Source organism: Schistocerca americana, chromosome 4, assembly GCF_021461395.2.
Source record: "Schistocerca americana isolate TAMUIC-IGC-003095 chromosome 4, iqSchAmer2.1, whole genome shotgun sequence".
Taxonomy (NCBI): domain Eukaryota; kingdom Metazoa; phylum Arthropoda; class Insecta; order Orthoptera; family Acrididae; genus Schistocerca; species Schistocerca americana.
The window spans coordinates 620,313,282-620,328,681 of record NC_060122.1 but is presented as its reverse complement, the minus strand read 5'-3'; the positions used below and the strand labels follow the sequence as shown (position 1 = coordinate 620,328,681).

Below are 15,400 nucleotides of genomic sequence, written 5' to 3'. Positions count from 1 at the left end.
CCCCTCTCTCTCTCTCTCTCTCTCTCTCTCTCTCTCTCTCTGTGTGTGTGTGTGTGTGTGTGTGTGTGTGTGTGTGTGTGTGTGTGTGTGTGTGTGTGTGTAAATTCATGTTGTTCATTGCAGTTGAATTACAATAATTTTATCACATTTTGAATGATCAAAATAAGACAAATTGGTGGAAATCACTGTGCACTGAATCATAAACGAAAAACTGGAAACAAAAAAAGTATGTGTAATTATTGCATACGCAGAAGATGAATATAAACATGATAATAGAAAATTTCTTTTGTAACATTATAGAAGTAATGTTCAGTTCCACTTCACACTATAGAACAAGAGATCTGGACCAGCAAAGATATGTATGAAGTGAAAAGAAGAAAAAATACACTCACAGTAAGCAGTATCTTCACATGTGCTGCCCCCACCCTCCCCCCATGTTATCATCAGATGTTTCCTGTTACATCTTATGATAAAATGTCATTGTTGCATATGAAACACATGACTGTAAAACTAATTAGTGTTTGAATACACTAATTTGTAACCTTGAGATACAGCATTCATAGCATTAAACAGCAGTTATTAAATACATCACAGAATAATATGAAATTCAACATAACAGTAAAACAATTACATAAAAAAATTCATACAGAGTAATGATACTCAAGAAACCAGTTAATAATGGAAAAAAAGAAAAGAAAAAAAGAAAAAAAAGAGGGTTAAAGTCACGCGCTCGGAAATAGAAACAAGAAATATGTGTAGCATTACAGTACACAGTCAAACAGAAAATGATTATAAAAATGAATTTATACCATGGCATTGAAGATGTATAATGTCAGTTTTCTTTTTAAAGCTATTGTTCTATGATCTTCCTTCTCCTCATCCCCAAAGTTCTGCAACAGTTCTAGGCCAATGGCATACAACTCAAATGTATCCTTAAACAAAATGGCTGGCTGTGGTCAGGAGGGTGTAAGATACTCTCCTTCTTCAGAGCCTCATAAGGTTCATTGACAGCTTCTTTACATTAGTCCGTCAAAGTAAAAACTTTTTTAGGGCTTAATAAGTTAATTGAACATGTGTTATTCAAGACTTGGCCAGGCATAAAGTGTCTATAAATTGCACAAACCTAAAAAAGTCCTAAATTGCTTCCTGTTTTTGGGATACAGACATTCTATTATTGCCTTTATCTTTTCAGGATTAGCTTCCATGCCAGCCATGGATAAGATAACTCAAAAATTTTCTCGTTCTTAACGAATTCATGTTCTTTTAAGCCTAATGATTGTGATCTCTTTTCTTAAAGCATGCAATACCCCATGCAACAGGTTACAATGTTCTTCCTAAGATTCAGTGGTAATTAGACCATCTGCATATAAGGCTATTTTGGGGCTCAGCTCCAGTCCTAAAACTTGGTCTAATGCTCATGTAAATACAGATTTACTAATTTTCAATCAAAATGGGACAAGAGTATATACTGATAACATCTCCTATTACTGAAAAGCTGAATATTTTCAGTGTTCTTAAGCAAGTGGCACTTGACAATAACAAACTCTTAAATCAAGACTTGTCATATAGTTCACTTTGTAGTCGTTCCATACTTTCTGGACGATGAGTCTCTTGCCTCACTATTGTGTCCAACATTCTTCCATCTGTGACAACTTTTACACAACTATCCTTTTTACTTACAACAATCAAAGGGCTGTTGTATTCTCTCTTACTTCTTTCTGTAACTACACATTCCATCATCCTTTCAGTTTCTTTGTGCCAACAGTAGGATAAGGTTTTACTGAAAAACTCTCATGCAGCTTAACACCCTTTTTTGACCCTTCACCACTCTCCATATTAACAAATCTGTCCCCAGAATTAATGTCTGCTGTGTATTTTGTTTACTAATCCAGACCTAGAATGATACCTACACTTAGTCCCGGAACTAAAAAATAAAGAAAATTACACACCAGATTTATGCCCCCAATTTCAAATTTCAGAAGTATTTGATTTTTAGTTGAGGTACTAGCATTCCCAGTTCATCAGCATTTTCCATTACATAATTTAAAAAAAACTTTGGGTAATTTCACTGTGTCTTCAGAAGGCCTTTCTCTTCTATACAATGATTGCTAATTTTCACACATTGCCAGACCTTCATCTTTGCCAACGATAAGAAACATTAACTTCATTCTCAACATCTACATCTATTTTATCATTCACAGAATTTCTGGTATTCATCTCCTGGGTAATTTAAAAAAGTTTTCCTTCCTTTTACCTCATATACCTCCTTCAAACTATTATGTTAAAGAAATACATCCCCTTGTTTTCTTCCTCGTCTCTACTTCAACTCCTATCACTATTATCTTCCTTACTACTATCATCACTTTTTCTCTGTAACCTCCCTTTTTTCCCTTCCCCATCACCTAGCTGCTCCTCATGTACTTGACACCATTACACATTTGAGAATACATTTCCATACAAGACCCCAATGATTCCACAATACTTCCGTAAGTAACTTCAGAAATATTATCTTCAATCAAGAGATTCTGATGTCACACATTCCACTACCAAAATTAGGGTTACAACTACTGCTACCATGACTGCAAATTCTGTTTTCTTTTTCATGAAGGCAGCTTGTAATATTTGTGAGCCCGAAAGTTTGACCTACTTCAGAATGGGCAATTGCTGTTGCGGGAGTTCGTTTCTACTTGGGGCCCCTCCCTTTTGGAATGATCTCTATTATTATCCCTAAAAGTTCACTTGACCACTTTCTTGTGCACCTCATACATTTATTTATTTCATTCTGTTTGTCTGATCCCTGTCTCATTACAACATTCAGAATTTCTTTTTTTGTGAAGTGAAGAATTTGTTTACCACCTGTCTACATCCCTCACTCGACTTAGGAAATCTTTAATTGTATGATTGTATTCTGTTAACACACATCTCTTATTAGAAGGCAGCTTCTCCATTAGTACCTCCATAGTATCCCTTTCTCTCAATGGGCCATCCAGATATGTTAATTTACTCATCAGCCTTTCATAGTACTCTTTGATACTCCAGTTTCCTACAATACCATGATGCTTTTTAATAATATTCAAGGACTTTGCTTTGTTTTTCTTTTCTAGAAATCCTGAAGCAAAATCCTCAAACAGCTCATATTTATCTGGTGCATCTGCCTTCCCAATCCAAATTCCCCCCAAGCAGCCTAAATTTTCAATTGTAATATCTCAAATTTTCCTTGTCTTACAGATATCCCAAATTTAAATACTTTGACTATCTCTGAAACTTAATTGTCAACTTTTCCAAAATTTTAATTTTAATATTTTTTTTAAAATTTAATAATCAGAAAATTTCTTTTCTGACTCAGATTCCTACTCTTGTTTTTATTCCTTCAGTTTTTGCTCAAACGTCTTATCTAGCTTTCCTATCTTCTTACCCACTTCTTTTTGTGATTCTCTAATAGCTTCTACCTTTTTCCCCACTTCTTCCATTTTCATTAACAGCAATTGAAACTTACTCACTGTTCCACCTTTTCCATTTACTTCTGTTTTAAGACCCAGTGCTGATTTAAGAAATAAGCCTTCATCCATATTTTCCATAACAGTTACCACTTCCTTTTCTTCCACTTGTTCATTTCCCCAAACTTGGAATCTCACTACACGCTCTTCCCCTTTGATTGCCATATTGTAGACTCATAACAAACCATAATAAATGGGCCACCACTAAATTTCGAAATTGAGAGCCAAGGACTGTAAGATTTCAATAAGACAGCACTGGGGGAGGGGGGGGGGGGAATTGTCTTGCCACAAAATGACACCATATCTAATGAAACTTCCACTCTGAAGATTTAGATAGTGAATTTTGATTATGAATATTCCTAAATATTTAACTTGGAAATGTAATGAAGTACAGTTTTGTGGCTTTTCTTTCCTCTCCAGAAGAACTTGTTTTACAATTGGAGTTACTGTAAAGGTCATTTACAGATTTAGTAAGCAAAACCCAAAGGGATATAAATTATAAAAATCCCATGAATACCTTTGAAAAATATAGTCACACCAGTTGTTCAATCGCCCAAAGGCAACTACAAAAACAAGAAGCTCACCCACGACTATGAGATTGCTGCATGTGACCAGTGCCAGAATAAGCCACAGTCATTAGACAGCTCTGAAATTTAAAACACCCATTGTGTTTATACTTTGCAACAATGTGAGATTCTGATCGGTCAGAGCCTGGAAACTAATGGCAGATGTAACAGCTTGCACATTTTACAAAATGCAACATTTAAATACGTAAAATTACCCAGCAAAAACACTTTACACATATGTCAAAGCACATCCCCCAAAAGATATGTACAATGATAATTAAAGTAAATAAGAGAGAAAAGAAATTAACAAACAGTAACATTAGGAAAGTAATAATGTGGCAGACAAAGACAACATGAAATTTGGAATCCAGTCACTATAAAGCAACGTTTATTCAAAGAAGCATGTAAATGCAATTACATTAAAACAATTTGAGACTACTTTCCAAATCTTTGCTGAGAGAGCTCTATTCAATGCTTATCTGTACGCGGGATGTGACGTGTGACCTTGTTGGCAGCCAGACGGTGGTAGGTCCATCAGTGGTAAACTGCAACTGTTGTCTCCTCTTGAATGGTATATAATCTACTTGGCGGTAATATTATTCCTTGGTCGACTTCCTTTAGGTACAGGCTGGTTGTAGGCAACTGCTGCTATATAGCTCAAAGTTTGTGTGTATACGATGCTAACATTTCAGGCAAACGATAGTCATTAATGTCAAGTACACAGTTATTGAAAGAATACAATATTCACGTCAACTCACAGATAGTGAAGCTGCAGTTCATTCAATTTTCTACATGCACCACATTCACAAATTCACACCTGATGAATAACTTTTAATGCAGAAATATGCTTAACTGTTTTTATAGCTACTGTTAATGTTTAACATATGTGAAACATTATTAAGTTGTAAATGAAAGATCTTGGAACACATTAGTTTTTGGTAGCTCATGCCACAGCAAACAGCTTAGTCCAGCAGACAATAATCGCTTCTAAATTACATTTGCATTCTGGGTCATTCCATGTCAAATGAAAACATAATAAATAAAAATTTGACCTCACCCTCTTAGATTTTGCTGAAAGTTGGCATACTTATAGTGGGTGCTGAAACTAAGAAAAATACCAAATTTCAATTTTTTACCTCAAACCATTCCTGAAATATGGTCATGTAAACTTTCCAAAAACTGGCCAAAGATGTGTGAACGGACTTTTTTTAAATTGCCCTTGGAGCTGCCCTAATTGAGATAGAGACCTGGGAAAGGTGTCATTTTGCAGCATTTTTCGTGCTCTTACCAAAGTGATATACAACAAAACATAGCTTCTAATTAATAACATTTTTCCATATACTATTTAATATTTTAATTTAATTTTTTTTTTTTTTTTTTTTTTTTTTTTTTTTTTTTTTTTTTTTACAAAAAGTACATATTTGAAAATTTTCAAATTATTTCCATAGCTACTTCATACTGTTGTAAATCACAGGGCAAAATATAAATGTGGGATGAATGGGTTCATTGTTAAAAAGAATTATTCCAGACTATTGTTTTTCACTAACAGCCGTAGTTGGACCAAACTGACCTTTAACAAACAGGAATTTCATTAAAAAATACTGAAAGGTAAGTAAAAAAGTACTAGAAATATCAAAATATCACCTTCTTGAAACAAAATCAAACAACATTTTCTATAATTGATTGCTTATTTTCTTAGTTTCTTACAGTTTAAACTAATAGTCTATTAACTGGCAAAATGAAATGTTGAGTGTGGGACCTATAGCTAAGATTTAAATAAGGTGTGAAAAACTTGTAAATAGACTATTGATATAATACTTCTAGTCCAAAAATGCACATTTCATTAGCACAGACTTTAGCCACTGTATGAAGGCTGAGCATGCTTGTGTACCTGTCCATGTATGCAGCAGGCTGTGAACAAGTTGAAGCAAGCACAGTGCTTGATGTCTGTACAATCATTCAGAGACGGGAGCCATTGTTCAGAGGATACAAGACTGTTACCTTCTAAGGCTTAGTGTGCCTACAGCATTATTGTGCACTTTGGTTTTAGTCCAAATCTGTGTCCAAATCTGGTTTTAGTCCAAATCTGTGTTGACCAGTTTGTATCTAGTATATTTAATAGTTCAGTTACAAGTAAGTATATAAATTGAAGGAGAGTTTATAAGTGGTTTTTGTGTCAATATGGAACCAAGTAAAATTGCAGTGCTGTAAGAGCGCAGTATTCTAATCCATTGAAGAAGTCAAATCATTTTATTAGATACAGAAAAAAAACAACTGAGAAATGTCTCAGCATGGATGCCCAAATTATTTCCACAAATACCTAGCGGTGGCAGGATTTGCGTTAAATGTAGGAAAGATGTAACCATCAGTGATAAAAGTGTTGAAGAAGATTCTTCTGGATCAGAGATATTCATCCCAGACCAAGACCCTGACTTCGCTGCAACTTCAGTGGTTGTTCAAACTCTTAACACATCACTTCAAGAACTAGGAGAGTCCCCAATTGATAAGAAAAAAGTGACATCTAGGCATTGCCAAATCAAAAGTGAAAAAAATCTCCTCATCAGTGACACGTAAACTTTTTATTGCTGCTGAAACTTATTTCTTCAAAATCTCAATACAAACTTTAATAATTCTGTAAGTAGAGCAAAAAAACTAATGAGTCTTCCAAGTTTACCTGAAAAGTGGAGTGTCAGGAAAATAATGAGGGAATTTAATGCTCCTAATTGCATTGTTCGGCAGTCCAAAACAATTTTGAAAGAGAAAGGATTCACGGAAGGTCCAAACCCAAAACCAGGGAACTGTTTACCAACAGAAACTGTCAAAACTGTACATTCATTTTATGAAAATGATGAAGTTAGCCGGGCAATGCCAGGTATTAAAGATTGTGTGACAATTACAGAAACAAGTGGAAGTAAAACAAAAATATCAAAAAGACTTATTTTGTGTAACCTTAAAGAAGCTTACAAACATTTTAAAGACAAGTTTCCTAACATAAAAATAGGTTTCTCTAAATTTGCTAAGTTGAGACTGAAACATTGTGTATTTGCTGGCTGGAGTGGCGCGCACACACTGTCTGTGTGTGCACAACTCACCAAAACATAAAATTAATGATAGAAAATGCCAAGCTAAATACTGTAACAAACAGCAGCTTAAACAATTATAAGCAGTGCATTGCAAAAATGCATTGCAACCCATCATCAGTTGATTGCTAATGGGAAACTATGAATATTGCCCTGGAGAAACTGTCATACGTAAAATTTTACAAGATTCTTTTGATGAAAACTTAATTGAACGAGTTCAGTTGTGATAGTGGATGTCAGTTGACTGCTGTAATCTGGAAATTGTTCAGAAAAGTTCTGAAGAATTCATAGATTTATTTTGTAGTTAGATGTCTACTTTGATTCGGCATGACTTCATTGCCAAACAACAACGAACATTCCTTAACTCCACAATAGAAGACCTTATGGAATCTGAATTTGTTGTCATATGTGATTTTTTAGGAAAATTATAGTACAGTTCTACAGGATGAAGCTCAGAGTTACCACTGGACAAGACAAAAGATTACCATTCATCCTTTTGTTATATATTACAAACAGGAAGACAAAATTGAGCGTTTGAGCTTTGTCATTGTTTCTGATTGCCTGGAGCACAATACAGTTGCGGTTTACACCTACCAAAAGAAGCTTATTTCTTATCTAACAAATAAATTTCAAATGCTTCCAAAAAAAATATACTATTATTCTGACGGTTCTGCTGCTCAGTACAAAAATAAATCTTCCTGAACCTTTGCCTTCATGAGGAAGACTTCAAGATAAAAGCGGAGTGCCACTTTTCAGCCACAGCACATGGGAAAGGGCCTTGTGATGGAGTAGGGGGTTCAGTTATCTGACTGGCAGCATGTGCAAGTTTGCAAAGGCCATACTAAAATCAGATTGAAACCCCACGAGATCTATTTGAGTAGGCAGTAGATAATATAACAAATGTTGATTTTGCGTATTCCACTCAAGAAGACTATGCTGCTTCAGAAATATTATTAAAAAGCCGGCTTGAAGAGGCATTGACAATCAAAGGAACACAGCAATTTCATTCCCAACAGTACATCAAAATTAATAGTCAAATAATTATCAGGTGACATGCACCGCTGGGAGAGGGAAGTAACTATGTCACCAGACAAACTGAAGTAACAAGATGTAGCAGGCTGTGTCACACTGTGTATGGCAGAAACTGGTGGCTTGGGTACATAAAAAAAAAAAAAAAAAATCAAAAAACAAAGAACTTGATGAAGTGAAAATAACTTTTCTTTATCCATGTGGACCAGCTAAGTCATTCTCCTATTCTGCACATGCATATGTCCTGTGGGTGTCAGTTGTGAATGTTCTCACAAAAGTAAATCCATTTACTCCGACAGGGAGAACATATATTCTTAATGAAAGTTATGTAAACCAAACCCAGTCGGATTTATTAAAGTGTAATCTGCGAAATTCCAAGACAGTTTATTGGGAAACTGCTTTCAACTCAAAACTTAATTTTTGTCTCAGGTTAGTGTTAATGTATATTATATAGAAAGTTGTTTCAAAATTACTATTAGAACCTATTGCATTAAATGTAGCTATGTATAGATACCTGTTACTCAAAAACAAGCATTATGTATTTAATTTTTTTAATAGTTTCATTCCAAACCTCGTGGACCAGAACTATTATGTTAATACTTTTGCTTTTTCATACTTTTTTTCAGTTTGTAGTTAAATGCTTAAACTTTTTTGTTTTATCAGTAAATATACTGTTAGTTAAGTTGTATGAAATTAAAATAGGCAATCAATTATAAAAATGCTGATTAGTTTTGCTTTAATAAAGTCATGTTTTGATATTTCGAATACCTTTTTTACTTACCTTCCAGTATATTTTAATGAAGTTTCTGTTTGTTAAAGGTCAGTTTGGTCAAACTATGGCTGTTAGTGAAAAACTAGAGTCCGGAATAATTTTTTTTAACAATGAACCCATCATCATTCCACATTTATATTTTGCCATGTGATTTACAACAGTATGAAGTAGTTGTGGAAATATTTTGAAGATTTTCAATTATGTACTTTTTGTAAAAAGAAATAAATCAAAATATTAATTAGTATTTTGAAAAAGGTGATTAATTTGAAGCTATGTTTTGTTGTATATTCCTGGAAAGAGCATGCAAAATGCTGCAAAATGACACCTTTCCCAGCTCTAGCTCAATTAGAGCAGCTCCTAGGGCAATTTAAAAAAAGTCCATTCACTCATTTTTGGCTGGTTTTTGAAAAGTTTACATAGTCATATTTCAAGAATGGTTTGAGATAAAAAAATTGAAATTTAGAATTTTTCTTAGTTTCAGCACCTACTATAAGTATGCCAACTTTCAGCAAAATCTAAGAGGGTGAGGTCAAATTTTTATTTAAAATGTGTTGATTTGACATAGAATGACCCAGAATGCAAATGCAATTGAGCAGCAATTGTTGTCTGCTGGACTAAGCTCAGTGGTCACTGTCACAGGACGTCCAACTCTTTGTTTGTCATGCAGGTCAGATGTTCCCGCCTCAACATCTTTAAAATTACTTGCCCAACGACACGCAGCACTCACATCAACACAATCTCCATAAACTGCTTTCATTCTCTGATGAATCTCATTTGAGGTGACACCTTCTGCTGTCAAGAATTCAATGACTACACGTTGTTTAAATTGCATTGACTGACTGTCTGCACAGAGTTCCATACTTCACACTGTAACAACACAACTGTTCAATGCTAAGGCTTCCTGCCAACTGGAGCTGTAGCGAAGAGACTATGGAACAAGCCAGTACCTGCTGCACACCAATACTGCCAACTGTTGATGAGTTACGAAGGTGGAGGCATTACTTTTCAGTCAACTCTCCTAGATATGAAAATGTGAAACTACCTAGTAGGTGCTATTACATAGTGAATTGTATCCAAAAGAACTAATTTATCATAGATGGTTTGAAATAGCTTTATTTTCTGCATATAGATACAGAAAATATAACCAGTTTTCAGTTACTATTATTGGGCATTACCTAGTGATGCCCAATTTAGAAAGATGATGTACATAAGAATGCATTTGCAAAATAAAAATTACACAGAGACAATAAAATGTCTGTGCTTTGATGCCCTGGTGCCATATCAGTTGTGGGCAGTTGAATGGTCTCTTTAAGATGCATAATGCAGTATAGGAATCGGCTGTGGGGCATCAATCATATTATTAAAGTTTGAGATACCAAAAAATAAATAATGAAAATAAACATGTTAATAGGAAATTCATGTTGTAACAAAATAAAAGTAAAGTATGGTTACACTTTACAGTATAAAAGAAGATATCTGGAATGTATAAATTGAAAAGAAGAAAATATATGACTCGCCCTTAGCAGGGTCTTCACATACTTTATCAGGTACAACTACAGAAAGCAGAAGGTGAGGGCATTGGGAAGACTTAAGGTTTGACACTTAAGTCAAAATATCATTTAATCAGAAAAAAAGGGAGGGAAAAAGTAGTGCTCTTAATACCAGTAAAACAGTAGTATTTACATGCTGGTTTGAAGATTTTAAGGAAGCAAACTTTTCTAGAGCATTGGGATGGAGAAGAAGAGGGTGAAAATGGAATGCTTTGCATTTGCAGGTGATATAGCCCCGATGAAGAAGGCTTTTGAAGCTCCACACAGCAAATTGACACACTGGAAGAAGTGCTAGAGTGAAATGGCTGTAAAATGACGTCTTAAAAATGTGGAACTACTGTCAAACATCAAAGATAAAAATAGAACAATAAATCAAGTGACTAAATTTAAATATTCTGCTGAATAGATCCAGTCAGGCTTTAGCAGCTACAGCTAAGAGAACGGAAATAACTTTCCAGACCACTAAAAATGTGCCATATAAAGTTCTTTTGATAAGATGTCAAGACACTGTTATAAAAGCTAACATTTCTGAAAGCTTGCAGATTTCTTGCTTTACACAGAAGATATTTGCTAGCTTACCTATGACAAAAACACGCACAACATATATGTTGCAATCTGTGTTTGGATTGTCGTATGTAGGTCCCATTATTAATCATTTCACATTGTGAATGTTGGTACAGTCTTCAGCTTTCATTACCATTTTGGAAAGATCAGAATATTAGATGTATAAAAAATAAAGTAAATGAGTTGTTGATGTGATTGCATGATATCAATAGTTGGAAAGAAATTGATTTATTTTGTCTGAACACCATATAAGCACAGGGATAGAAATCCTAATGTAAGAGGTTATAAATTGGCTGCATATTGATGTAGTCCCAATATGGATAAAGGGGTTGTCAGTCATATAAAAGGAATATAAATAAAAAATAGATCAGGATAGATCAGGATATAGAAGCATGTGCTTATGAGTTAATATTGGGAGAATGTGATACTTGTGACTGTTACAGCATACAGTTCTCCATTGGGTAATTTGGAATTTTTCATAAAAGAATTTGATGAATTATTATGCTATCCGATAAAAGCTAGGTGTTATTAATTTGAGTTGATTTTTAATATAAATTTCTTTAAGGGATATGGCAGGAAAAGTGGTCTAGAGTTGTTGTTAGCTGCTTATAATTTACTATCAATCATCAATTTCCCTACTAGAATTACCTAACACAGTAGATCCCGTATAGGTAATTTATTCATACAACCAGCAGAAGTTAGAGAGAAGTGTCCATCCTTTTGTAAACAGATAGTCAGATCAAGATATACAATTAGTCACATTACTTAGTTCAGAAACACCCTAAGAAAAGTGTGAGGCTGATTAATGGCTAAACTACTGAAATTTTTAAAGGAAGCTTAAAAATATTGATTGAGGGTGACATTTAAAATGAACCTAATGCTAGCCTAAATTCAAGGCCTTTCTTACTGAGTTTGGATCCATTTTGGGAAGTATGACAGCATGCTGAAAAAGTAGGCCCTCTGAATTTTTTATTCTGCTCTCAAAATCAGCTGAGGTATTAAATGTCATGCATATTGCTCAGTTGACTCCCCTGCTTCATTGACAAAAGTTGCAACCATGTGCTACTAGCAGACTCTTGAGGAGGAGGAGGAGGAGGAGGAGGAGGAGGAGGAGGAGGAGGAGATAAGTGTTTAACGTGCCATCGACAACAAGGTCATTAGAGACAGACTAGAGGACTCTGAATTTCAGAGTTGAACAAGGTGGTGTGTAAACATAACTATGTCCGTGCTTGAGAAACAGTGTATTTTAATCAAGTTTCTAACCAAAGAAAATATTATGCCAATTGTAATCCGCAGAGAAACGGAAGCTGTGTGTGGTGATGATTATATTGATGTAAATAATGTGCGAAGTTCAATTGCTTGTGCTTGTAATGAAGGAGATGGTGGTGCTAACCTCAATGTGTGGTCACACTGGATGACCGCTTACGGCAACTGACGAGACTCGTAGGAATCGGGTTGATGAACTCATCAGAGAAAATCATCGGACAAAGACACAACTCTCAAGTAATTGTGGCATATTGTGAGTGTGTGTACAGGCCATTAGTGCAGAACTGTAGTATAGAAAGCTTGAGTGCATGTTGGATGTCTTAAATGCTCACTCCTGACATGAAACAGATGAGATTGGACATCTGTCAACAATTTCTTTTGTTTTTTGAGCATGAGGCTGATGGGTTCCTGAATTATATTGTGACATGATGATGAAAGCTAGGTTTATCATTTTGACCAAGAACAAGAGAACGTTGGTGGAGTTCCACCACAATCACTGGTGCCCACGAAGTTAAAGACCTGCCCATCAGCAGGCAGTAAAGCTCACAGTGTTCTGGGATGTTCAAGGTGAGGTGCATTTGGAATTCATGCCAGAAGGCACCACCTTAAACTCTGCTAGGTACCGTGAGATTCTTAGAAAACTCAAAGCATGAATTCGAAGATTTTGTCCACAACTCGGGCGACCTCTCGTTCAGCACAACAGTGTGAGACCTTACAAGAGCGCTGTGACACCTGCAACAATCCAGCATGTTTGGTTCACTGACATTGGTCATACTTCGTGTAGTTCCATTTTTGATCTGTTTCCAAAACTCAGATAACATCTACGAAGACTTCACTTTGATAGCAATGAAGCAGTGCAGACAGGGTTGATGTTATGGCTCTGTCAATGAAGTCAAACTGATATACAGTGAAGGTATCAACAAACTGATCTCTCACTGGAAGAAATGTGTTTGTCACCAGGGTGATTATTTTGAGAAATAAATACGTAGACATGAAGAATAAAGGTGTGGAATGCTAATAATGTCTGTTTTATTAAAAACCTTTAATTGTTTTCATGTAAAAAATTCAGAGGCATTACTGTTCAGCACCCCCTTGTAGGTTTCAAAAAAAAAAATAATCAAATGTAATAATAGGAAGTCATTAAAGAAACCGTGGATTATTGCGGGTATGAAAGTCTCTCCACAACAACAAAAGGGCTTATATAATCAGAACAATGTAATGATCTGGAAGTACTTTTATAGTATAAAAAGTAGTTTAACATACGATGAAAAGTTGTGAAAATAAAATCAAGCAGTTTGCACATCTCATCTGAAATTGACAGATCGCACAGCGAAATGAAATCAATGTGGAATAATGTTAAAAGAAAGACAAGGAAAGAAGCCATAGAAAGTGACATTATTTCTGTTGAAGAGAACTGTAAACAACAGTTCCTGCATAGCAGATACTTTTAATAAATACTCCAAAAAGCAGGTGGGGAGGGGGGGCTGAGGGGGAGAGAGAATGTGTGTGTTATGTGTGTTTCAGTTTACCAGGTAAGCAGTAAATGAACAGTGCAGAAGGTAGTCATTACCAATACTTTATTTGGTAGTTAATGTAATCAGAGGTGCTAATCTTGGAAAACAAAAATGTGTGAATAAAATACTTCTGCGTATTGGGTCACATCTTTATGAAATACTATAAAACTGATGTTTTGACTGGCTTTGCTGTGGTCTTCTTCAGGCTGATTAAACTGATGAAGACTTCTGCAAAGGCAATTGAAACTTTGGTTTTGTTGTATTTAATAATATTGTGGTCCAGTTAACTAAAGAATTTTATTAAATTCACACTGGTTGAGGAATTCAATGCACTTTAAAAACGGCATTGTTCACTTGCTGCTAGGACAGAAAGTGAAACAGATATAACACTCAAAAATGTCTAATCCTTGAAAATGGTGAAGTAACTCCAAAACTTATAAACATAAAAATAGAGCATGGCGAGTGAAGAACTGTAATACTGGTAAAACTATATCCAACCTTAAAGGCTTTTCTCCACTAGAATCTGAACTGGGCACTTACAAGTTGAGTACCACCTCACAGACATGCACTAGCACCTTTGGCGATGGATGCATCTCGGTACATCCATCCTTCTGCGTACTTGTAATCTCATGTCTGCCTATTGTCTAAAAACAAAGGAAAAATACAATTCATAAAAGAAATTATGGACTACCGACAGATAAACAATGCTATTTCTACTGCAGCAGTAGTAGCTGTTCTTGTCTTGGCACTAGGTACTAACATATTTTTCATTATTTCTTCTCAAATTCCAAGGTTATTGCATTTTGAAATGGTATTATTAACATACAAGAGCTTAGAGTGGATATCATTATTAGTGGATAATAATCTAATAAATAAAGACTATGAACAAACAGCCATTACAACAGATGACCTAACTTACATAATTAAGCTCTCCAAAACTGGTTATCATACTTTGAGTTCTTTTCTTGTTCAAAAGACATTTGGGAGGAAATAGAAGGGATGTGAAAATCAGTTAACTAAGAACTATGAGATAAAAAATCATACAAGGATCAAATGTGAATTATTTCAGTACTTATAACTGTAACTTAAGGGTTTAGCTGATATATCCTTCATTATCTTATCCTTACCTTGGTTGGTTTCTCATTTGAACAGCTTTGTATAATTTTAGTATTTCTCTCATTGTAAACTATGAGCTGCAACATTTTTGTCCTTTTGTTTTTGTTTCTTAATGATTAATGTATGCCCTTTGATTTATTTGTCTCATGGTGTTTTTTGTACATTTTCATTGCAGCTGAGCTTTGCCCATAGTCAGCTTTCTCAATACAGGCAGCGATTCCTACGGCAGTTCAGTCCTGTTAATTTGCTACGCCTCGAACAGCTTATTTTTGTAATTAGCAAGCTTCTACGTCTGCTTGGTAAGCTTGATCTTTCAACTAATTTGTTCTTTTTACAATATGACATGAGTTTTGTTTCTGATAAGTTTCTTTCTGTGAAACACATCTGATTATATCTCGTATTTTACCTTTTTCTCTCATAGTAAGTTGGTTGTAGTAGTACATATA

General features: G+C 34.9%; 1 protein-coding gene across 3 annotated transcripts in view; it reads left to right on the top strand.

Moving 5' to 3' along the window:
* Positions 1-15,400, top strand: part of LOC124613242 (ATP-dependent DNA helicase DDX11) — a 166,510-nt gene that overhangs the window by 66,928 nt on the left and 84,182 nt on the right. For all 3 annotated transcript variants that reach the window (XM_047141919.1, XM_047141918.1, XM_047141920.1), the window contains exon 8: positions 15,130-15,253. In XM_047141919.1, the coding sequence (XP_046997875.1) occupies positions 15,130-15,253 (124 nt within the window). The remainder of the gene's footprint in view (positions 1-15,129; positions 15,254-15,400) is intronic.